The 24,263-nt window shown below is 42.6% G+C and overlaps 2 protein-coding genes and 1 pseudogene across 24 annotated transcripts in view; 1 reads left to right on the top strand and 2 right to left on the bottom strand.

Moving 5' to 3' along the window:
- Positions 1 to 7,388, bottom strand: part of ST8SIA5 (ST8 alpha-N-acetyl-neuraminide alpha-2,8-sialyltransferase 5) — an 89,045-nt gene extending 81,657 nt beyond the window's left edge. For 2 of the 4 annotated variants that reach the window (XM_080371626.1, XM_080371632.1), the window contains exon 1: positions 896 to 7,388. The gene's annotated coding sequence lies outside the window, so the exon portion shown is untranslated. The other 2 variants (XM_080371627.1, XM_080371631.1) reach the window with 2 other exon arrangements.
- LOC308056786 (elongation factor 2-like) lies at positions 388 to 21,271 on the top strand (annotated as a pseudogene). Its single transcript, XR_013931973.1, has 17 exons — positions 388 to 733; positions 1,647 to 1,710; positions 1,857 to 1,878; positions 5,685 to 5,911; positions 6,564 to 6,634; positions 7,378 to 7,505; positions 9,045 to 9,158; positions 10,311 to 10,446; positions 11,943 to 12,134; positions 12,386 to 12,644; positions 13,139 to 13,244; positions 13,662 to 14,015; positions 14,396 to 14,578; positions 15,904 to 16,036; positions 18,323 to 18,984; positions 19,409 to 19,482; positions 20,368 to 21,271. The product of XR_013931973.1 is annotated as an elongation factor 2-like (transcript).
- The window catches only part of PIAS2 (protein inhibitor of activated STAT 2), a 33,422-nt gene continuing 29,348 nt past the window's right edge, over positions 20,190 to 24,263 (bottom strand). For 4 of the 19 annotated variants that reach the window (XM_080371573.1, XM_080371562.1, XM_080371577.1 and 1 more), the window contains 2 exons: positions 23,935 to 23,972; positions 20,190 to 22,215 (listed from right to left, as the gene is read on the bottom strand). In XM_080371573.1, the coding sequence (XP_080227699.1) occupies positions 22,033 to 22,215; positions 23,935 to 23,972 (221 nt within the window). In that variant the 3' untranslated portion in view covers positions 20,190 to 22,032. Of the gene's footprint in view, positions 23,973 to 24,263 lie in introns of all 19 variants that reach the window. The other 15 variants (XM_080371579.1, XM_080371571.1, XM_080371567.1 and 12 more) reach the window with 9 other exon arrangements.

Below are 24,263 nucleotides of genomic sequence, written 5' to 3'. Positions count from 1 at the left end.
TTACCTGCTCAAAGCAAGCAGTCAAACCTGCCGCTCTGCCGCTAAACAAGCGGAGAGGGAAACCCACCCGGGGCGGCCCAGAAAGGCGGTGAGGCCCCGCCGTCGCCTCGGCCCCGCTGAGGGGAAGGGACGGGGCTCCACCTAACGTTCCCTCAGAGCCGGCACGCCTGACCGGGTTGACGTGATGGCCGCGGTCGGGACTCTCTTTCATCTCTGTGTAGCAAAGCGAAGTTCACGGCCCCAGGAGAATTAACCTAGGGACACCATAAGCTCCTGTGGTGGCGGGGTGCCCGTGTTCAGACTGCCCGCCGCCCTCCCCGTGCCCTCCCGGTACCCCGGGAGCCGCCGCTCTTCTGAGGGACGCGGGAGACCCTCAGGGACCGGGGAATGGCGGGGGTCATGGCGGTGTTAGGGGCTACCGTCAGGGAGGAGCGCCGGGGCAGAGCGGCCGGGAGGCTCGCAGCGGGAGCGGGCAGCTCACCTCCGGGGAAGGCTCGCAGCGGGAGCCGGCAGCGGCCGAGCGGGACAGGGACCCCCCCGGCCCGGCCCCGCCGCCGAGAGGTGAGCCCGCCCGCCCCGCCGCACAGCGGGGGCACCGGGCAGGCTGCGCAGCGCTGGGCGGGGGGAGCGGGACGCCAGAGCCCGGCAACGGCTGATCTCGGCTCGTTCCCGCCTCCCGCAGCCCGGCTGAAGCAGCGGCGGCCGGTGGGATCCTCAGCCGTCCGCCACCACGGTGAGTGCTCCCGCGGGGAGGCGGCCGGGCCAGGTGCCGCCAAGCCACCAAGCCCCAGCGGCGCTCTGGGGCAGCCGGGCTCTACCGCGCCTTAACGGGGGGCAGCCAGCGGGGCCGGTGGGCGCGGCGGCCATCTTTTCGCTGTCTCTATCACAGCACTACCTGTCAGGCGCAGCGGGCTGGGAAAGGGGTGGCGGGCCGGAGCAGTCCGGCTGGCCTTCGCCGGAGCCGTCAGAGTTTTGGGGAGTTTCTCCTTGTTCTCTCTCAGCCCTGGGGGCTGGCTGAGGAGCGGGGGAGGCGGTTCCCGCCCTCCCGGTGCTGACGGGAGGCGGCGGCCGGTAGCGCTGAGGCGGTCCTGGCCGCGTCCCTTTCTGCCCGGCTGCAGGACTGGGGAACTGCTGAGCTTATTTATTTTTATTTCGCACTCACCATGCTCTTTTTTTTTTAGAAGGGTGCCAGGTGTATGGGTAGGGAGGGTGCTGCTGCTTCTTTCTTTCTCCTCCTTTTGTAGGTATGGCAGCGCACCTTGTCAGTGTAGCTCACGGATTTGAACGCTTCCATACGTTTTGCCCACCAACATGTAGAGTGATATCCAGTATAAGATTTGGGGTTAAATCCTGAACGTTAGTGTTTGTAAGGGTAGGAGATAAAAGCAATACTTCCAGTAAGACTAGAAAGAGGCTATTAATGTGTGAATATATGTATTATACAGGGCTGCACTGCACTAATTTTGAGGAAGAATGGTCTGACCTGATTCAGATCAGAGTTTTCTCATGAAAATCATCTCTTAGAAACACTACTGGGCGGATTGTTTTGGTTTTGATTGATTTTTCCCCTTAGTAAGCCTTCCCTGTAGTTTTAAATCACTGCAGTTCTGGTAATGAGTTTCACCTGTCTTAAGTCTCTGTTCTAGTGAATCAGAATTTACCAGCCTGTTTCTGTGACAAACAGATGCTTGTACATCTTTGTGTTTCTCGGTAATTAATGCTATTGGGAACTCCTTCCTTTTGTTTTTCTAAAATTCTTTTAATCTTTCATTGTATAAGTAGTATTGTTTACGGAAATGGACATTCTAGTTACCTATGTCAGCTTCAAAAAGTGTTTCATTTTTCTTTCGTTTTAGAATAAATATTTCTGAACTGAAGGTATGTAATGGCTCATTACAATAAGAATTGGAATATCTTTAAGAGAAAGAGATGCCCTGCAGAAGGGGAAGGCAGTCTACTGTGGAGGCGTTACTGACAGCCAGGATAAGCCATACAGCAGTGTAGGCTACCCAAATGATGTAATGCGGTAGTTAAAAGGAGCAAGGTCATTTTCTGTCTGTAGTGGCAATGAAACTTGAGGCTTTTGGCAAAAGTGGTGTTCTGTTTGTAATAAAGCGGTGATGTTTCTCCCTTCTGAAAATACTGCTTTCATCTCCTTCATTTTTTGCTTGCTGTTGCACTTGGAAGAAGTTAATCCTTCTATAGCAAGCGTTTCATGGCAAGATAACTTTGATCTGGTTGCTGTCTGTCAGCAGCAGAACAGAAACTCTGTAACAGCTCTTCAATGGAAAAATTTAAAATTAAAATTGCCATTAATTTTTAATCTGGCTTTGTGTTTTCAGTTGTATTTATGACAAAAAAGAAAAAGTGATTCTCTCTAAAAGAGAGAAATGCCTCTCTTACAGAGCAGCACATATGGTAAACTCCTTTTTGGCAGTTATATAAATGAAGTGGTAAATAAAATGCTTGGAAGCGGATAGCATTTATTAATACATAATCCTGAAGTTCCTGCCAGAAGGTCTGGTAAGACATTAATATTAATGCTTGAATTGAGCCCTTGATCTTTTCTAATATACTATGGTTTATTAACAAGCTCATTAGCAAAAACTTAAGAATGGTTTACCCAGTTATATTAACAAGAACAGCTGCTATGACATAACAACGTGAATTAAAAATGAGCTAGCAGTGTTAGGCTCTTAAAAATACTCATTTAGGCCAATGGATGAACCAAACAATAGTGAGGAGTGCCACTTAACTGAACTTAGCTCTCAGTATTAATTTCCTGCAGGCTGAAAGCTTCATGTCCATACGTATTATATTGTTGTAAGCCTGGCAAAAAGTGCTGATGCAGTAATATCTAAGACACAGGTCCTTCAGTTTCTGGGAAGGGATTCAGTCTTGTAGTTCAGCAAAAGGATGGAAAGTTTGAAATAATAATATGTTCATGTTGTTGACATTGGCTTACCATGAGACTGATCAGCAGAAGCTTTGAGGTCACTTGTGGAGGCCTGCTGCTTTACCTCCTTGACTGTGATGACTTCTTTTGAGCTATACTACTGGAGAGCTGTGGGTCCGACAGTTCACCTAATCCCTTAAACTCGGTTGTGGATTTTTCCTTGTCCTTTGTTTTACCCCCCACCTCCCACCCCAGTACTGCTTGACCCTGCTCTTCTCTCGTGGTGCTGCTTCTCTCTCCTTTCCTTCACCATGACTTAGTGATTCTTTTCCACCTCAAACCCAAGTTGCTCCAGCTCCACCACGGAGTAATAGGAATATACTAACAACTTCTTGAAACACCAAGCAAATAAACACATAAAACTAACATTTTGACATCCATGCCTTGTGTAATGGTCATTCTGTGTATCCGTTTTCATTCTACTTTGTTAACAGTGGGACATAATTATCGCAGCTGGGGAGCAAGGCTCCATTATTTTTAGGCACAATTCAAGGGTTTTACAACGCCCGTATGATCCTTTCTCAGATTATATGAATGGCTCCAATAGTTCATAGGAGAATGTCCAGTTCAATTAATGAACTTTACATTTAGAATTAACATAAGTGGACATGTGTAGGAGGCCGGTATGCTTAAAAAATGTGGAAGAAATAAACTGTTATGGTCACCTCTGCTCTTTGCCCCAAAAGAAAACAACGATGTAACCTGTGTATATAAATGTACTGGAAACTTGAAAACAATGGAAAAAATACAGGTTTCAGTTCAAAATTTAATATCTGGGCTAGTCAAATATTTATCAGAAGTAAATTTCACTTGTTCCATTAAGAAAGTGTATAATTAGCAAATACAAAGAGCACACATGTACACTTCTCAACACGTAGGTATATGTTTACATTATGAAATAAGTGTATATAGCACAGTTCTAGCAATAGACTTAATTCTCACTAAGTACTGATTTTTTTTTAGCACAGCACAATGTTTTAAAAACAGGGAAAATTATAAAAAAAGTAATGGTGCTGTTTAAGTGGAAAAGAAAGAGCAGAAAGAAATAATTTCAGGATCTCAGAAGTAGTATGTAAATTTTGCTGGGGGTGAGACTTTGGATGCCAGGACACCCTGGAACATTGTAGAAAAGCATAATTAACAGAACAAATTCAGTGTCTTCATTTGAGGTGGATCACTGACAAAACTGTAAGTATACTCTGAAAATTTTCTTGTTTGTACTAAATAAGCAGAGGGAGGGGAGAAAGGGTGGGTTGGTTTGTTTCCGCATTGCAGACTTTGAAGTAGGAAAAAAAACCTGTAAATGTAGGGGAGAGTGCGGAAATGCTGCATTTTAGGGGGAAAAGGGCAGGCTGCTGCTTAGTTTGGATATTTCCCATCTCTAAAAAGAACCTGGCTATTTTAATTGGAAGTATTCCTTTTTTAATAGAAAAACATTTTCTTCAGAAAATGTATAATGAAAAAGTTGAACTGAAGCTCCAAAGTTAGTATGAGAATATGCAGTAATAAGATATATATCAAAAGTGTATCTGTTCAAGTAAAAAAATTCTCTCCTACATATATTTTTGAGCTGAGCTGGGTTGGTTTATTTATAGGTAATATCTTATCCTGGCAAGACGACAGGTTTAGATGCACTCATTAAGACCCAGACTCCATTAGAAACCTTGGTTTGTGTAGCGACAGATAGGCATGTTTCATTATTTCTGTGTCATTTACAACTCAATTGCAGGTGAGGAACCTATTTAATTGTTTCTTACGGTATATTTTTCTTCACTTGGGCAACTAGTATAAACAACTGATGTGGTATGTGACTTTTGTCCTTGTTTAATATTGCCCATCATTTTTTCCTCCCTATTCTGTCTTTTTCCATGTCCCTATGAAGCACTTCATGCATTAAAGGGATTTGCAAGAATAACCACGTTAACTGCGCTCCTGTGACCTACAGGTGACTCTCATTACAGAATGAGACAGGCCAAGATTAGTAAGATCTCATCTTCCTTTGCTAAGTTGTCATGTGTTTAACAGATAATTACCAGGGCTTCTGAGGGTCAAGATTTTTTTACTGAATATTGAATGAGAGGAATTGTTCTTAGTGAGAGGTGGAAGAATTATGGAAATATGAAAAGTTTCTTTCTGTGATATCATTTGTGAAAGGGGCTCTAAAAATGTCTTGTTTGGCTAATGAAAGTCTTCAAAGAGTTTTTTGACTGAGCAGGACCACCAGTTTCTAGAGCTGGTGTATTGGCTACAAAAGGAGAAGACCCAGCCTCCTCTTTCAAGAGTGGCTCACCTGAAAAACCCTGGGAGATGGAGAGCAGCTGAGGGAGGAAGACTTGGCAAAGCAAAAGGGCAGTGGTGCGAAGAGAGGCGAAGGTTTTGTGCAGGAGCTCTGATGAGAGCTACAGCTTGCAGATGTGTGCACAAACACCCCTGTAGCATTCAGCAGGGATGAGCTGTTCTGTCTCCACAGGTGGATTCTTCATTTTCATGGTAGTTGACATTTTGTGATAAGAAATCTGAGCTGTATTTTAAGTTATGACTCTTTGTATTTATAAAAACATCCCAAAAATGTGAACAACTGTTTGTAATACTAAGCTTAAAATTATGAACAGCTTCATTCCTTCTTTAGATTGGAATTTAATAACAAATAGTAAAAGTTTAAAATTTCACGTAGACATTTGTGTACTTTAAAAGGAAGCAATTGCTGGTTTTCTTTTTTATTTTTCAGTCCCCCATCCAGGTGAATTTCACAGTAAACCAGATCCAAGCGATCATGGACAAGAAGTCCAGTATTAGGAATATGTTTGTGATTGCTCATGTTGATCAAGGCAAATCAAGCTTGACAGACTCCTTGGTGTGTAAAGCAGGCATCATTGCTTCAGCCAGAGGTGGAGAAACACGATTCACAGACACATGGAAGGATGAGCAAGAAAGATGTATCACCAGCAAGTCTAGGTAAGAATTTGTATCTTTTTTTTTTTAGTTTTTCTTTTTTTTTCTTTTTAATCTGAAGACAGAAAAATGGGTTTCCTCAAAGCCTTGTATCTTGTCAGATCTTTTTTAAGTTGGCGTGTGAATCAAGCTGTGCATCGGAACAGAAGTTCACAGACTTCTGAGTGCAATCTGGGCAATATTGGAATATAGCTTTTAAGTGATATCTTGCAACCATACCTACCTGCTTCTCGCTATGGAGAAAAATGGTTTCAGAAAAGATGTTAATAGTAAATTTCGTTTTTATTGGGTTGCTTACAGACTAACACCCTGTTCCTCCAAGCCACTGTAGAGTCTAAACTGCAAAGCCAACAAATTGTAAAGTGATTTGGAGCATGACACTACAAGTGTCTGACAGTGATATTATGCTGTGACTACTGTCTTGAGGTGTCAACTTTGAATGACAATAAAAAATAATTATACCTGAAGCAGAATTTTAGACCTTACGAATTTAGAAACTGAAATATTGAAGTCTTCTTGGAGTTTCTCCTTTAAGTACATCAAGCAATATTGCCACTGTATTGCCATGGGTATAGTTGCCTGACCATTCAAATTTTAAAATCAGTAAATTACGAAACATTATTAAGTTATTAAAATTAATTGTCTTCTCTTACAGGGCAATTTCTATGTATTATGAAGTCTCAGACAATTGCCTGGCCTTCATCAAACAGTATACAGATGGTTCAGGTTTTCTTATTAACTTAATTAATCCCCTGGACATGTTGATTTCTCCTCTGAAGTTACAGCAGCTCTCCATGGCACTATCAGTGACTTGTTGTGGTTGACTGTGTTTCAGGTAAGCATGCTTTTCTAAGTAGAAAGACCTCAGTGTAATTTATTTTCTTTCTTAAGAAAAAAAAAAAGAACAAACAAAAAACAACAAAAAACCCAACCAAAATCATGAGTGGTAGAAGAAGCTTCTTTCTCTGAAAGTTTAACTTGTGATGGTATGAATTTTGATTTGCAGTCTTAGCCCATGGCCTTTCCTGTATCTTAGAGAATTATATGCACTTTGTATCCAGCTTCTGGGTTGAATGTAGAGTAACCAAGGAAATAGTGTCATTCTTTCAGTAAAGTCCTAGCAAGGTTTGATTTCAGCAAGGTTTCAAAAGACAGTTATAGATAACAGGGTGTATTAAGAGAATTCTTGGCAACAGGTTTGTTTACAGTCCCTAGAGTTCCCTGTAAAAGCCTAAAAATGCATGTCGAAGTCAGTGTTTTTAAGTGTAGTAAAAACTCAAAAACATAAGCAGACAAGAAGCCATCCATTGCCTCCGCAAACATCTAACAGTTATTGCTACATTCAAATAAGGATCTTCTGCTATTTTAATCTCTGCTTAAATATGAAACTTTACAAAATTTTCTTTTAAAAATAACTGTGTGGAAATTTGCAGGAAAAGTGGCTACTCCTCAAGTTCAAACTGGATGAGTCAAAATAAACACCTTCTTTAGAAATTTTGATCCAGCAACTGGAAAATTCAGCAAATCTGCCACTATCCCAGATGGAAAGAAGTTGCCAAGGACATTTTGCCAGCTAGTTCTGGATCCTGTCTTTAAGGTAAGGTAATATTTTGTCTTGATTTGATTGCAAGGGCATAAGGGACAATTTTTTTCATTCAGCAGGTTAGCTCTTAGGAAGGCTATCCCTCTTATAAAGTAGGGCCGTACTTTCTGTAGAAACTAGACACATTCTGCAGTATAAGATGGATAGACCACTTGGTGGATAGGGAATTGGCTGGATGGTTGCATTCAAAAAGTTGTGGTCAACGGCTTGATGTCCAAGTGGCGACCAGTGGTGAGTGGCATTCCTCAGGGGTCCATACTGGGACCAGCGCTGTTTAACGTCTTTATTGGCAACAGAGACCGTGGGATCGAGTGCACCCTCACCAAGTTTGCTGACAACAGGAAGCTGTGTGGTGCAGTCAACACACTGGAGGGAAGGGATGCCATCTAGAGGGACCTAGACAGGTGAGCCCATGTGAACCTGGTGAAGTTCCACAAGGCCAGGTGCAACGACCTGCAAATGGGTCAGGGCAACCCCAAGCACAAATACAGCTGGGCAGAGAATGGATTGAGAGCGGCCCTGAGGAGAAGGACTTGGGGGTATTGGTGGACGAGAAGCTCAACATGACCCAGCAGTGTGCGCTCACAGCCCACAAAGCCAGCTGGGTGTCCTGGGCTGCATCAAAGGCAGCATGGCCAGCAGGGTGAGGGAGGGGATTCTCCCTCTCTACCCTGCTCTGGTGAGAACCTCCCTGCAGTGCTGTGTCCGGCTGTGGGGCCCCAACAGAAGGAGGATGTGGACCTGTTGCAGTGGGTCCAGAGGAGGCCACAAATATAATGAGAGGCTGGAGCACCTCTGCTGTGAGAGGCTGGGAGCTGGGGTGGCCCAGCCTGGAGAAGAGGAGGCTCCAGGGAGACCTTATAGCACCTTCCAGTGCCTAAAGGGGCCGACATGGAAGCTGGAGAGGGGCTTTGTACCAGGGCCTGTAGCGAGGGGACAAGGGGGAAAGGCTTTGCACTGAGAGAGGGGAGATCTAGAACAATTTCTTCCTTACAGCTGATCCCCGTGAGGGTGGGAGGCGCCGGCAGAGGCTGCCCAGAGCAGCTGTGGGTGCCCCGTCCCCGGCAGTGCCCACGGCCAGGCTGGGGCTGGGACCCACCTGGGCTGGGGGGAGGTGGCCCTGCCCGGGGCAGGGGGTGGGACTGGGTGGGCTTTGAAGGTCCCTTCCATCCCAGTCAATTGTGTGATTGTTTGAAGAACAATGTGCAAAAAGGTGGGGCAAAAGTAGAAGGCACCAAATCTGAATGGTCTCTTCACTGAAATAACATATTCTACATACTATTAGTTTAAAGATTTGTGTGTCTTTTGTGAAACTATTTTGACAGGAATTTGGAATTTCCTTTGGAATTAGAAGCATTTTATATAATTTGTGAATCGAGCTGTATGATACATAGCTTGTGAACAGTTTCTCAAACAAAAGCCCAGAACAGAGAAACTAGTGGGTTTTCAGATGTGCAGCATGTTTAAGAGAAATGGTAAACAAAACCTATGTCTGTTATAGTACTTACTAGGGTTGCTATAAACTTGTTTCAGATCTTTGATGCCATTATGAATTTTAAGAAGGAGGAGGCAGCCAAACGGATAGAGAAACTTTATATCAAGCTAGACAATGAAGGTTGAGATAAAGAGGGAAAAATCCTTCCGAAGGTGACGTGGCCTTTCTACTTCGTTAGAGTTACCAGCATGTTAGCATTTCTTACCCTTCAGCTGTGTAATGAGAACAGTCTTTAGGTCTTTCTAAAATCCACAGAAACTTGCCTTAGTTGTCTTTTTATAATCTGGTCAATAGTTAGTTGTGTGTCAGGAATGTCATGATTTGAAATAAGGTGCTTGGTAACAGTACTGCACTGAAACTGCTGGAGAGATAACAGGACTTAAGTGTGTTGCAGCGTACAAAAGACATACCTGTTCTGATTTAAGAAAAGGGAGAGCATTTTTATTTCATACGGGGAAAAAACATGCTCATCCTGCCTCCCTCCCTCTTCTCAAGGTGTAAATGCTCATACAAAGTGTCTGTTGCTGCACGTGTTTGGTGGGGCTGTGTAATCAGAAACATGGTTTCTGGTTGGCTCCCACCAATACCAACATATTCCAGAACCCTGCTGAATTCCAGTCAGCCTTTTGAAAAGTAATGTCTGAAAGCACATGATCACTTTCTATGCAGCACTGCCTGTTAAGAGCAGAGACTTTTAAGAAACTGTCCCTTTCCTGTGCTATCTTGTGTTCTCCTTTAGATATGTTAAAACCCACATGAAAAGAGGGCCGAGGGGATACATGGGGAAACTTCTTGAAATAATCACTGGAGAAGGGAAATCCAACCACATCACTCTGGCAAATAAATGGCCAGAGGTTTAATAAAACATTTTGTTTTATTTTTATCTTCCATATATGGAAGATACAGCCATAAAATATGACTATTCATGGATCTTTTTTCTTTCTGCTGTTGTAATCTGTTGTCAGCAGAGAAGGACATTCATGTTTTATTTCAGGAGCTTAATATAACCCAAGAATCCTAACCTTTCTGTTGAAATGTAAGTCATTAGCCCAAGGAAAAAAGAATGCAAGGCCTGTTGGTTTTCAGTAATTCAAACATACAGTTACGTTCAAATTGCTTGTTCTAGATAAGTATTTTACTCATAGCCTTGAACAAGATTTAAGTAGTCATAGAGAAATTTTAAATGTCTGTCACAACATTTTACATTGCATCCCCAGGTGTAGCCTTCTGCGTGCTAACCAAAAGGTTTATCAGTGATGATGTTGAAACAAGTTTTAATTACAATGTGAATTTTGGGTCCCTAGGCCGTAATGCACTGCTGGCTGCCTGCTGGAGATGCCTTGCTTCAGATGATCACCATTCACCTACCTTGCCCTGTAACAGCACAAAAATACCGCTGTGAACTTCTTGAGGGGCCACCTGATGATGAAGCTGCTATGGGTCAAAAAAAAAAAAAAAATTCCCAGCTTACCAGGAGCTGTCAAAAAGACAGTACCCCTAGTGCACAGATGAGTAAAACTGCCTAAAATGAATTTGTATTAAGTTTCTGTGTTACAATGATAATTACTAATCTTGAACTCCGTTGAGCAGGGTATTACAAAAAGTAAGAAAGCAACAGAAAAGTCTTGGGGTACTACACATGAAACCTGATTTATGTCCTTACATGCTGGATGGTGGTGTGTGTGAAACCACATTGTATTTATTTTAGTTTCAGGGAACGTGTGGTTGAGGAGCAGAAATATGGTCTGTACCATCCTGTGGATATACTGTAAGAGAGGGATGGAGCAGCAAGTTCATTACCCTCGTTCTCTGTGCAGCTTTGATTATGGTTTCCTGGTGAATTTTGTGATTTCTCCTCAGTCACAGTCAGAATCATAACAAGATACTTTGCCTTCAAACACTTCTAACATGTCACCTGGTAGCTGACATGTTGTCACTGTTCTCTGATTTACTGTCAACCTTAAAGGTGGAGGACGAAAATCTGGTAAAAAATGGAACCATTTCCCAGTTGTCTGAAGGTATGGCTCAGATCATGACTTAGATAAAAAGCAAATAGCTGAAGCTGAAACAGGGCTGTTGGTCTGATGTTGATAGGAAGGAGTTAAGTTTTGAATAATTCATCTATAATATGGTCATCAACCTGAGTATTTTCAAGAGGATTTGCGTTTTTTGGATTTGTCACTTCCCTCAGAAATCCACAAATGTTGAAATAAATAAATCATATTCGAAGTAGTTGTCAAGTCCAGTATTAGCAGAAGAGAAGCTTATCTGTGGTGGCACATGTGTTTAACCTTCTAATAAACTGTTAGCTCTTTCTTGCAAAACCAGAACAGGAATTCAGGTTAGAGAATCATCACAAGAGTCATAGAATGCTTTGGGTTGTAAGATCATCCAGTTCCAACCCCCCTGCCGTGGGCAGGGACACCTTCCACTAGATCAGGTTGCTCAAAGCCCCGTCCAGCCTGGCCCAGAGCACTTTCAGAAGTCCTGCTTCTGACCATATTTCATCCGTATGATAACTGAGGTCGCAAACTTCTAGCACTGTATTTTGTCTTCTGGATTCTAGTGGATTAGAGGGGGTCTTTTAATCCCCCTATTTGAAACTTTTCCTGGGTCTAGGTCATATTAGTAGAGATTTAGTGATGATATGTAACCTGCTACCAGGAGAGGGAAGCGTGGGCAAGTAGGGAGTAAGTACTAACAGCAGTCTCAGTACTGAAAGAAACAACAATGGTGATGATTCTTTACCTTAACAAAGAATCTTTGATAACTGTCATAGCTGTAATTCATCTGTCTGCACACATTTGTCCTTACAAACTGAAAAAGAGAGGAGCTGTTAATAAGGTTCACTGAATTTTGGGAATCATATGTATAAAGTTCTAAACTTTTAAGTCTCACAGAAAATGTGTCTGATGTAGATAGATATTTTATTGCAGGTGTCAAAAACTGCCCAAAGGCCCTCTGATGATGTGTATTTCCAAAATGGTCCCCACATCTGATAAAGGGCATTTCTATGCCTTTGGGCGAGTCTTCTCTGGTATTGTTTCTACTGGACAGGAAGTTTGAATCATGGGACCAAACTACACACCTGGCAAGAAGGAAGATCTTTACCTAAAACCCATTCAAAGATAGATGGAAATAGTGTATTTCTTTTGAATAGCAATGAATGCAAAAGCAAATGCTGTTGCAGTTTTTGGAATCCTAATGAATGAAGATGGTATTTCTGTATAAAAGTCTTCCTGTTTAATAAAATGAGTAACCCAGAAGGATTATAGGCAAATAATAGGCAATTTTCCTTTGTGTGAAAAGACTTAGGTTTTGGAAATACTGGGGATAAACCAAGTGTTCAAGGATTGTTGCTCATCCTCTGTTTTTGTAGAACCATTTTGATGATGGGTTGTTATGTTGAGCCCATTGAGGATGTACCTTGCGGCAACATTGTTGGTCTAGTTGGTGTTGACCAGTTTTTGGTAATAATGGGTACCATTGCCACCTTTGAACATGCCCACAACATGAGAGTGATGAAATTTAGTGTTATTGCAGTTGTACATGTTGCTGTTGAAGCAAAAAACCCTGCTGATCTACCAAAACTAGTTGAAGGTCTAAAGTGTCTGGCCAAGTCTGATCCTGTGCTTCAAGTGAGTGTTAGCTGTAAGTTTTAGGCTACTGGTTTGCAGTGCAACACCCAAAGCATTCAACTTTGTTCACAGAGCACCCTTTATGTCATCTAATGGCACGGCTGCAGGCTCAAAGCAGTTTCCACTTGTGATTGTATGAGCTAACACCACTAAGATAAACAGGGATAATTTCAGTCAGCATTTGAATAGGAAAACCCTGAGAAAAACACAGACTCTGCAGCAATTAGTGTTGGGTTTCTGAGCAGTGCTTTTCCTGACACTTCTTTTTTTTAGTGCTCAAATACCTCTGCAGGACAGGCACTGTGTTTAATGTGAGAGTACCCAGTTTTGTTGGTGAGGAGATCCGTTCTGAAGCACTCCTGGTTTGTTACATTTCTAAATACTTGGGGTTGAGCAGTTTTGGGATCTGACATTTTTCTGATTTAGTCTGTGTGTGTTCCTGTTAATACTAATAAATTCTTAAAATGTTTACTCCTTACTATTTCCTTTTGTAGTGTATTACTGAAGAGTCTGGTGAACATCATTGCTGGAGCAGGGGAGCTGCATCTAGAAATTTGCCTTAAAGATCTGGAAGAAGATCACACTTGTATTTCAATTAAGGTATTCAAGAATTCTTGTGGACTGCAGTGTATGGAATATGACTAAGTATTATTAACCTTTGAAAATGTCATCTTAATCTGCTGTTGTTGGTTTCCTTAGAGCAATTTGAAACTTTTTAGGAGACCAACTGATTAAGTAATAAAATGAATTCTTTATTAGTTCATTGAAAGAGTTTAGAATTCAGACAGAGATGTGAAGAAAATCCAGCTAACAGGAAAACTCGCTTGAACAATGACGGTTATCGTAGATGTGTTACTGAAAGTGTTGTTTCTCTTGATGAAGCTAGCAGAGCTTGCCTGGATGGCTGAGGGAACCTGGCATTAACGCACTGCCTTAGGTGGACAAGCCGGGGTTTACTGGTATGTGGAAAAGATCATCTTTGTACTTGGGATTTTTTGTCTTTGATCTATTTGGCAGAAATGAGATCCAGTTGTATCTTACCATGAGACAGCTGGTGAAAAGTCAAGCCAGGTGTGCTTATCCAAATCCCCCAACAAACACAACCAGCTGTATATAAATACTCAAGCCTTTCCTGATGGCCTGGCAGAGGACATAGACAAAGGGGAGGTCAGTTCCTGTCAAGAACTGAAACAGCGCGCATGTTGCCAGGCAGAGAAATACGAGTGGGATGTGTCTGAGGTTCGTAAGATTTGGTGCTGTGGACCTGATGGAACAGGTCCAAATATCTTAGCTGACATCACAAAAGGTGTCCAGTATCTAAATGAAATCGAAGCCAATGTCATTGCTGGTTTCCAGTGGGCTACGAAAGAGGTAATTGCAGTTCTGTATGTTGTCTTGTGTTACTGATGTGTACCTGAGCTCTTTTCGTGTGAAGTCTTCAGAAATAGTCAATAACCGATAAGAACAGGATAGTGGGCTAGTTGGAATTTGTCCCCACCAAAGAACGTACATCACTCAACCTGTGTAATGAACGCATTGTTGGCTGTGTGTGTTTTCATGTTTTTTCCAAGTGTGAGCTCTCAAATGCTGGTGTTCCTGGAAGGACTTTGCTCTGTGTATAGTGTATGCTGCCTTTGTCCGAACGCATCAGCATGAGGAGCTTGAATCAGGCCAGAATCCTGTGAAGGTTCGTATCTTAGAAACTCCTGACTGCTATCATGCCTTTGTTTTTTCCCCTTTTAAGACTGTAGGGTGTCTTGTGTGAGGAGAAGGTGAGAGGTGTACATTCCGATATCCATGCTGTCACTCTGCACGCTGGCGCTATTCACTGTGGTGGTGGGCAAATCATTCCTACTGCAGGGAGGGTTCCGTGTGCCTCTGCTCTTGCAGCACAACCCAGGCTGATGGAGCCCGTCTATCCGTTGGAAATACAGGTATGCAACAGGGTATTATAGAAAAGATCACAGAATCATTTAGGTTGGAAAAGACTTAAAATCATTGAGTCCAATTGTTAACCTAAGGCTGCCAACCATGGAGATACAACAGATAGATATAAATCATGTTTCCACATTCTCTTCCAAGAAACCATGATAGCTCTATGTCCATTATATCAGTGATGCAAAGACTTTGTTTCAGAAGAGGTTTTTTGTTCCCAAGTTAGGAAAAGGTTAAATGGAAACAGCAAAATGTAGGTAGGGAGGTGAATTACACTGTTCCTTATGAATTGCCAGTACCTTTGGGAAAGTTATGATTTGGGGGGGTGGGGTCCACCCCTCCTTTCTTGCTGTCACTGTAAATATTCAGCAGAACAAACAATGGGCATCCTAAATAAGCAGAAAGAGGAGCAAGGATTTATTTTTTTTTTAATAAACTTTTTTTGAGCTGTTTAAATGTTAACTTCTGTCCTTTGAATAACTGGATTTTCTTGGTAAATTAAATTCTTCCATGAAAGACCCTGGAAAATATATTCCATGGTAGATGTATTTATCACCAAGTACAGCTATTCACATACCAGTTTGTCTTAACTGTCTTAAAAGCAATTGGAAGACTTAAAACCTGCTTTAAATATTAATTCCAGGCTACGGTGCTGGGTGGTGGGCAGGACATCTGTCAGCTCAGTTGCTTTAAAAATGTCTTGGCCGTGAGCACTGAAGATGAGTGCAAGTAAGAACAAAAGAGCAAAACAGAGAATTTTTTCACCTCTATGACTTGCAAGACCTATCGTGTCAAAGCAGAGGAGTTTTGCAGCCTTAGTAGTATGTTTCCAAGAAAATGTTGGTTTTTAAGTACAGTTTTTATCAGAGTGCTTGTCAGCCATGTTTAAGTTTGAAGATAAGGTATGGTGAGATCCTGCTTGTATAAAATTTGCATCCTGTAGTAAATGCATGTACTACAAAGCACTAGAGGACTCCGCTTTTTTGCATCCAAAGATTGCTGAAGGTATTTCACTGAGCATATGCACTTTTGCCTCGTGTTGTGTATGTAAACTACAATCTGGTGCAGTCGGTATACGCAGTAACTGGAAACTTCACAGTGGTGTAAAGTGGAGAAGGCAGGTAGAGCTTCCCAAAGTTGTCTTGGAAGTGAGAGTGAAGCCACTTGTTACATGAGAGAAATTTCTCTGAACGAGGAGCCATCATGAGAAAAACATCAAGAGACCTGTTGGGGGAGACTGTCTAATGCTGTCTGGCTGTGTTTTAATAACCAGGGATCTCCTACTTTTATGCAACTTGATAGCATTTTGTTATTTTTTTTATAGTGCCCAGAACAAGTGGTTGGTGGGATCTATGTTGTGCTGAATGGGAAAAGGGGACACGTTTCTGAAGAATCCCATGTGTCAGGAACTCCAGTGTTTGTGGTCGGGGCGTATCTACCTGTAAATGAGTAATTTGGTAAGATGATGCTTCTTTTGTTGCCCAGATGCAATTAAAGACAGACCTCTGCAGGATCAAAGAGACTTAAGAATTTCCATTTTATCAGCTCCAAGCTTCCTCATGTTGTCTCTTTGCATCTTCAGTTCAGAACAGAGTTTACTCCTTTTTTTTTTCCTGGCAACCTACTCTATTGGGCTTTCATGCCAGTGGAGGGTGCCAAAAAGACATGGTGGCTTCTGCACATGAAGACTTTTCAGTGTACACCAGATTTGGTTTCCATCACTTTAAATCGAGGTCTTCCTTTGAAGCATGCCTGGCAGAACAAACTGGTCTGCAGCAGCAGCAAGCTAGAAAATTTGGTACTGATATGAATCTTTCAAAGGGCAGAGTACCAGCCTGAATAGCTTAAATGACATTTTACACCCTCTTGCCAATCTTATGACTACCTTTAAAATAATAATATGATTCTTCCTAAGCTGCCCCTGAAACTTCAGCTTTTCAGCATGGTACAGAGCCCTTCCTCTGGTTTGTTCTGTGTCCCATTTCCCTCCTTCCCACGTAAAAATCACTTTGAGAGATATCTCAAAGTATACTTTGAGAGTATCCTGTGACATCATGTCAGAAAGTTTACCAGATTCGTGGGGTGCATTTGGAACTCCTCACATAGTAACACTGTAAGAAATGCCAAAGTGTTATTTTGGAGGGAGCTTCTTTGCCAAAGTGCATTAGTGTGGTAACTGCTAAAATAATCAGCGATGAAATAAGAGATGCTTAGCTTTTAAAGTCTGAACTGGGAATTTAGCTTCTTAGAACAGTTCACACATGTCTCTGTGTGGCTGAATTTTGAGTATTTGGGGTTTTTTTCCCTTCTCCAAGTTTCCATACAGCTTAAAACAATTTCATAGAGAGACCCACTTTCCAAACATGGAAAACCAAAAAGTGTAAGCTTAGACTTGGTAGGAGCTGTATTACACCAGGCTCTGTCCCAATGTACGTAGCACATCAACATCTACATTCTGCAATGCTGCTTTTCTGGTTCCTTGCCTAAGCTGCTGTTGAATCGTGCTAAGGCAGTGATCTGAAGGTTTGGGAAGTGTCAGTATTCCTATGAACTAGTGGCTAGAAGCGGTTCTACAGCAGCAAAGTCTCAGCTGACAGGCAGCAGCTCTTCACGGGACTTGTGCTTGCGGAAGGGAATGACACTGCTGTGAAGATGAGGAAATGCCAAAGCAAACACCTGTATATCCTCAGTGGAATGTAGTTCCCACTGTCTGCCTAAATGTCAAGTTAGCCCCGCATCTTGTTCATGACAGGGACTGAAAGTGAGCACTTAGGGAAGAGAAAGAACAAGGTAAGCCAGTGTGAAACTTCCCTACATGCTTTTTTTATAACCACTTTCAGAGGTTTCCTGGGGGTTTCTAGGTCTATTTAATAACTCCCAATTGATTTCTTTATGAATTTACTCAGTCTCCTCAGTGTAACATGTCAGCATCCACAGCACAGGCAGCTCTTCCGCTGACCTACATGTGTGAAGCTCTAGGCGTGCCTCCTTTTGGCTCTCAAATGTGGCTCCGGCTAGCTTCAACCAGTGCTTCCTTTGGATCAAAATAAGCTTGAGCTCATTTTGATTTTTATATACTGTGACCATATTGCTTAATTTTTAGCCATCTATATCTTTCCTACTACATTGCTGCTCTTTCTGTACTGGAGTTGTAGCTTGCTAAGCATGTTCCTACACGTGGAAGCCAGCTCAGGGCGTCGGTCACCTGGATTCCCCTTCTCTGAACCTGTTCTGCACTAACAGCTTCTGTAATACAGGAGCCACAACTGCACAACTTGATAGTAAAGGTGCGGGCTTTCCCTGGACGCAATGTTTTGTTTTCTGTTCCTTTCCCAACAGGTACCAGCACCTGATTGCTCATTTTGACTGCTTCTGAACACTGAACTAACACTTCTGTACTGCTTACCATAACCCTAACGTTTCAGAGTGGTAGTGATTGGGGTCAGGTCCTGAGGCATATGAAACACAATTTCCCTCATATACTTCTTTATCTACCTAAATTGAATTTTGTCTTTTTACTGCCAGTTTACTTGGTCACATGATATCCTCCTGCCATTCTTCGGAGCTAGCCTCATTTTTCCCTGCTTGAAAGAACCACCTGCAAAGTAGCAGTTTCCTGCTGTTTCAAATTCTGGGAGAGTGTTTTTAGGGTTTTGTCTGTGCAAGAATCCACAACAAACCAGTTTTATTTTTGCCTATAGCTGGCTCATCCCTTTCTAATATTTTTTTTTCCTTCCCATTAGGTTTTACTGCCAACTTGAGATCCAGCACTGGTGGCCAGGCTTTTCCACAGTGCGTCTTTGATCACTGGCAGATTTTGCTTGGAGGTCCTCACGATGAGAATTCTCGTCCTTGGCAAGTTGTGGCTGAAACACGTAAACACAAAGGCTTGAAGGAGGGTATTCCACCTCTGGATAACTTCCTAGATAAGTTATAAGCATTTCTGGTTTAGATTGCATGATGCAGTGCCCAGTTTTGTCCTGTTTTCTCACAAAACCAGGAATGAAATGGGAAGTTTTTAGAGTGTCACACTGCATACACACACAGCATTAACCTGTTGTGATGAAGGCATGATCAACTACTAAAAACAGAAATAAAAATGATGTGCTGATTTGATTTACGGCATTTTGCTGTCTGTATCTCATCTGTGGTCACTGATGGCCATGTCAAAAATACACATAAAAAAAAAAAAATCAGTTGCCTAGGACTAATGATGTTCTTTACAGGTTGCCTAATCCACAGTTGTCTTTTAACCTAGGAAGCAGCTCCTTTCATTGTTGCTCTTGCAGAAGTTCTGGCTGAACTGTCAGGTTTTGTCCTCTCAGCCAGAAGACACATTCTTTCATTTCCAAACTTCAATCCTCTGTGCTCCTGAAGACTGAAAGCAAAAGGCCTGTGGTTGCAGGTAAGCTTTCTAGCATCCAGCACCTAGGTTTAAGAGCAGATACTGAAAATCCCCAGTAAGAAATGCCAGAATTCCTGCTGCTGGACAGGTGCAGAATGCCCTGGGGCTGGCTCGCTGGCCAGGGCAGCAAAGCCCTGCCTACGTGGCTCATGATTGTTTCAGACAGCTTTATCTGACCTGGAAGTATAAAAACCAGAAGTAAGCTCAGGCTAGTAGTCATACTAGTCAGTACATGTATAGCCTTTCTGTGACAGGTATTTTAGCAGCTTGGTCACTTCTGGAAAATACAGATGTAGCAAATGGATTGGGGTGGGAGGCGGGAAACGGGCTAGCTCTTGCCCTGTGACTTGTTGCATGCGTGCTGGTTATCTGTGCCGTAGAGGGCCTCTGTATTAGTCTCGTAAGCTTTACTTTCCTTCTGCAGTTGGTTTGAAGGCATCTATCTTCGACACAGTCTGCCCAAAGCAGTAACCAAATATTTCCACAGTGGAAACAGAGGTAAGAAGTCATCTCACTTTTTCTTCAGGATTTCTGTTCTGTTGGAAAATCTTGAACAGACATTCTGATGTATTTTAGAACTTGTTGAAGGAAAAATAAACCAAAACCCTCATCTAGCCATAACAGAGAGGTTTGCTTAGAACAAAGTCAATTCTTTGTCTTGTGGAAGAAGATGCATTAAATGAAAGATGCGACTGCACCGCAGTACTCCAACCCCTTAATACACATCATCCACAAGATAAAGTGAATTAAAAGATTTAGGCATTACACAAGCCTCATAATTACCCCTTGTGTGTACAGCAGCTCTGCAGGGAAAATGCCTTGTGCACCTGACCACCTGCCTCAGACCACAGCCTGTGGCAGCCTAGCTCACCCCTGCAGGGGTAAGGCTCAAGTGCCTTCAGTTTGCATTTGACATAGCTTTAAACCTTTAGCCCCATGACAGCAAAATGCTGCACATCACCTGCCCAAAACAGCTGGAGAACACAGCCCTACCTCAGCCCTGATAACTAACTAAACAGAGCACAACAACATTCCAGCCATACTCTATAATACCACGAATGGTTTAGAGCAAGTGTCCTAAAAATGGCACTTGCGTAACACATGTACCCGTAAGATGTTTACACCCCTTCAGCCATTTCAGCAGTTGCCCGAGTCACACTTCACCCTGATATTAAGAGCACAAACAACATCTTCAGCAAGAGATACCAGTTTTAAACACTTTATTCAGAATGACTCCAGAACCTCTCTCTACACTCTGTAGTTCAAGTCACTGTGCAATTGTGATGCAGAAAGCACTGATCTGCTGCAGGCCATTAGGAAAAAACTTCATGAGTAGCATGGCTTTATTGGAAATAAATCACGCTAAAAACTGATCCTTAACAGGTTTTAAAAATCCAGCAGCTAAGGAAAGAAGAGGAAAGACTGGAAGCAATATTAAGACCAACATGTGAAGACTGCTGTGAAAGACCATACAAAAAAGGCCATGAGAAACAGTAATGCAGCATTAAAGGTGGGAGTACAGGGCAGACAAGAGTTACAATACATCCCGTGTCAACTTCAGTCAAATACTCTTAACAGTAACAGAAAGCAAAAAGCACTGGACATCCAACTAAAAGAGTAAGAGAAAAGGAACACAAAGTTAGCAAAAAGTGAAAGCTGGTAATAGGGAAGAGAATCTCAAACACAGTTAATAGAAACACAACACTTGGAAAAACTGCTATGTCAACAGGTATAGGCAATGCCATTATGCCAGCTCCATGGAAACAACTTGATTTTCCTGATCTGATAACCTTGGCATGCAGAAGAGGTTACCTTAGAGGTGTGTGGGGAGACACTGCATACACACAACAAAAGCATCGGATTCCATCAGAGGAGTAAAACAGGAGGAAATTATTCCAATTAAATTAGAAAAGCCATGACTAGGAGGCCATGAAACATGGGACAAAGCATCATTAAGCCCTAAACACGTAACTCCAGTTAGGTGGGGAACACTGTGCAGTTACAGCTTTCTTCTTCAAAAAACTGAAGCCTCCCCAGGGCAGGTCAGAGCACAGTATTCCCAAGCAGCCACTGAAGTGACAGAAGCCACGAGCAGGAGATCTTAAGGAACAATCCTGCACTAGAGAATGGAACTCTCTTCTGGCTCCTTTCAGCTGCCAGAGAAAGCACGTGCTTCACTTCAGCACCCAGTGATGGGTGGCAGCTTCCAAGAGGACCACCCTAAATTTGAACTTGACAGCTTTTTTTTTTTTGTTAATCACCTCTTAAAATTACCAAACCAGAAATTCTACTATAGCTTAACTGTGCATAGTTCAGAGTTTTTGGTGGTTGGGGTGGTGTCCTAGTTCTGACACAACAGCACAGAGATTGTGTAATGCAGGGTTTGCATAGAGTTTGTCCCCTCCCCAGCCCAAAGAACATTAAGAAGTTGTCACAGCTTAGGATTTTGTTGCATTTGTGAAAAGAATGAAATCAGGAGGAAGGAAAAAAGATATCCCCTTTAAAGACGCTTCCCCTAGATCCCCTGGTAAGGTGGATGCGGGGAGCGAGACATGCGACAAGTCATGGCTATTTCACTAAACTTTATTGTCTTAAGTTTATTACAGGCCCCAGTAAAAGTATTAAAAAAAAAATTACCAATGCATACACATCTGCACCTTTGTCCAGGCTGTTGTTGTTCTAGAGTGGTTAATTGCTTTTTTTATCTAAAAAAGTTTGTTTTTACATTATTGCTGTGTTTTACAACAAAATTAAAAAACATCTGCAGAATCCACCCAGCAACTAAAAAAAAGTCTGTTTCCCCAGAACAAGCCGAAAGCATAAAAACATGTTCTGAAGGGGCCTTTCCTATCCAGCTATTTAATGAGCAAGGTGGGGCGGGGGGAGAAATCTATTACTTCTGTTCCTAGTGTAGATGGATTTACGCCATTTTCCAGAGGGCAAATCCTTTCAATAAATACCAGAATTAACTTCCGAGATGCTGAAGTTCCAGAGATACAAGCAGCAGCTCTGTGCAATTTCTCCTGGTGTCCCGTGCTGCCCCTTGTTTCAGTCCAGTGAGATGATGTCGGGAGCGCTGCCTCCGCTGCTGGTTATCACTCCTGCCTCGCTCCTGCTGGAGGAGCTAACGTGCATGCTGCTCTCGTGGTGACTGGTTGATGTGATGATGCTGCCAGGCGTGCTGCTTGTTAAGGTTGAGGTGAGACTATCCAAAAACATAGGAGGACAGTACTGCTTGAAACAAACAATGAAGAATGAAGAGACTAACTGCACAAGGGAAATGTATGCTCTGAAGATACATCTTCCCTACAACAAGCACAAAACACAGTACTAGCAGAACATTGTTAAAACATGCAGAGCAAGAACCAGAGTTCTGCAAACCAGCATGTAAGCAAGCAGAGATGGTAGCCACGAGCCCTTCTCCCTCATTCTTCCCCCCGCCCCGCCCCCCCCCCCCCTTTTTTTTTTGGTTCTTACTAACTGGTTAGCTTGAGCATTTACTAGTGCATTAAAAAAACACCATCATGTTCACATGATGTCCACAAAAAAACCCCAAAACCTTAGCATCTGGAGAATGTTCACCACCCATAGCTACTGGGCACAACTGCGTATTTCAGGCTCCTTTCATCACGAAAGGCAGCAAAAAGCATTCTGCTACTTTGGTGGAGGTCAGAATAATTTCATCCCCTCAAATGGCAGCAGCTGTACTAATCAATATTTGCATCACATCTACCCACAACAGTACAGGCAGGTCTCTACACATTTTAGTTGTGATAAATGAGCCCTGATCAAGAAAAAAATTACTAAGTTGCTTTAAGTTTCCTCAAGTGAAAGGCAAGCCTTCTCAAAGCAGAGCTGAACATTCTAAGCATTTAGAAACAGGACACGGCTGCCACAGGTGTCAGAGACGGGGATAATTAAGGCACCCACCCGCGCGCACGCACGCCGCTCAGCACACCTTGCACTCTCTTACCCTGTGGATTCCAATCTCGGGCATAAGTTTGGAACTGAGCCTGAACTGTTTGAACTGTCCAAAGTGGACACTTCCCAGCAGCATACCTGCTTCCAGTCTCCCACATCAACAAACTTCTGTTAGTCCCACTTTTGGCAGTTCAGATCTCAAGGTCAGGCACAGACTATTGCAAGATGCAGTAAGCGGAAAGAAAAGGAGGAAGTTCATCCTTTGCTTTTAAGGCACCAGAAAGTCAACTCTACTGCAGAGTCTTATTCCTGTTGTCTTCTAGTGACAGGGAGAGGAAACAGAGGGTCTGCTTCAGATCCTCTTGTCTTAGGGAGCCAGTATTCCCCCACGCTTCAGCCCTAATCTGTCTGTGTAAGAATCTAGTTACGGTAAGAATCGTTCTCCCTAACTACATAAAGTTTAAGTTTCCAGGGAAGGAAAAGCACCACCTTGTTACTTTTGACTTACACAATTTCCATATAATCCAAAGCCAATGGGATTTACGTGTTACACGGAGGGATTTATTATAGAAGCGTTCAGTCACGTGCCCATCAAATTAATGAAGGTATTTTCTTTCTAACAATCTCCTACTGATATCAAAACCAATGAAACAACAATCACTGCAGTATAATTACAGAGCTTAATCTGGCCTGCAGACACACAGCATGAACTAAGAGCGTGAGGTAACGTGGTGGGTGTATTCACGTTAGTGCTGCACAAGTATTTGCTTCAGAAAGGCAAACTATCGATAAAGAGCGGGTTTCCATGCCTGGTTTTATCACAGTAAGGCTAAACCAAACCCTCCCTTAATGCACCTTTCATTGCCACCTCTCGCTGGGAAAATGGGATTTTCCTGCTTTGTGGTCAGGTCTAAGCAAGTGGACTGCAGACGCCGCACAGATGATGACAGCACCCTGAAATACACTCGAACAGTATATGACAAAAACCAGAGTTGGCAATTTTAAACCCCCAGCCGTTCAGAAACATACCTGTGATTCAACTGGGATTAGTGAAAGAAAATCCAGACCTAGAAAGAAGAGAAGGACAATAAATTGATGAGCCGTTCTTTTATTCATACACAACAAATTTAAGGAACTTTTTTTTTGTGGTCGTAGAACAGATTTTGTAATTGTTACACAGTTTCTAAATGGAATATACCACTGTGACACCACTCTCAACGACTACTTCAGGCAGCAGCAAAACGAGTTATTTAGTACAAGTGGCTCTTTTTAAGAATGAGAATGACATAATGATGTATTATTCACTGGATATTGCAGGGTGGTTCAATGTGGTTGCTTAGATGGAGGTTGCCATTTGG

The sequence above is a fragment of the Falco punctatus genome (genome assembly GCF_963210335.1).
Source record: "Falco punctatus genome assembly, chromosome: Z".
Classification (NCBI taxonomy): Eukaryota; Metazoa; Chordata; class Aves; order Falconiformes; family Falconidae; genus Falco; species Falco punctatus.
This window is presented reverse-complemented; position numbering and strand designations above follow the sequence as displayed.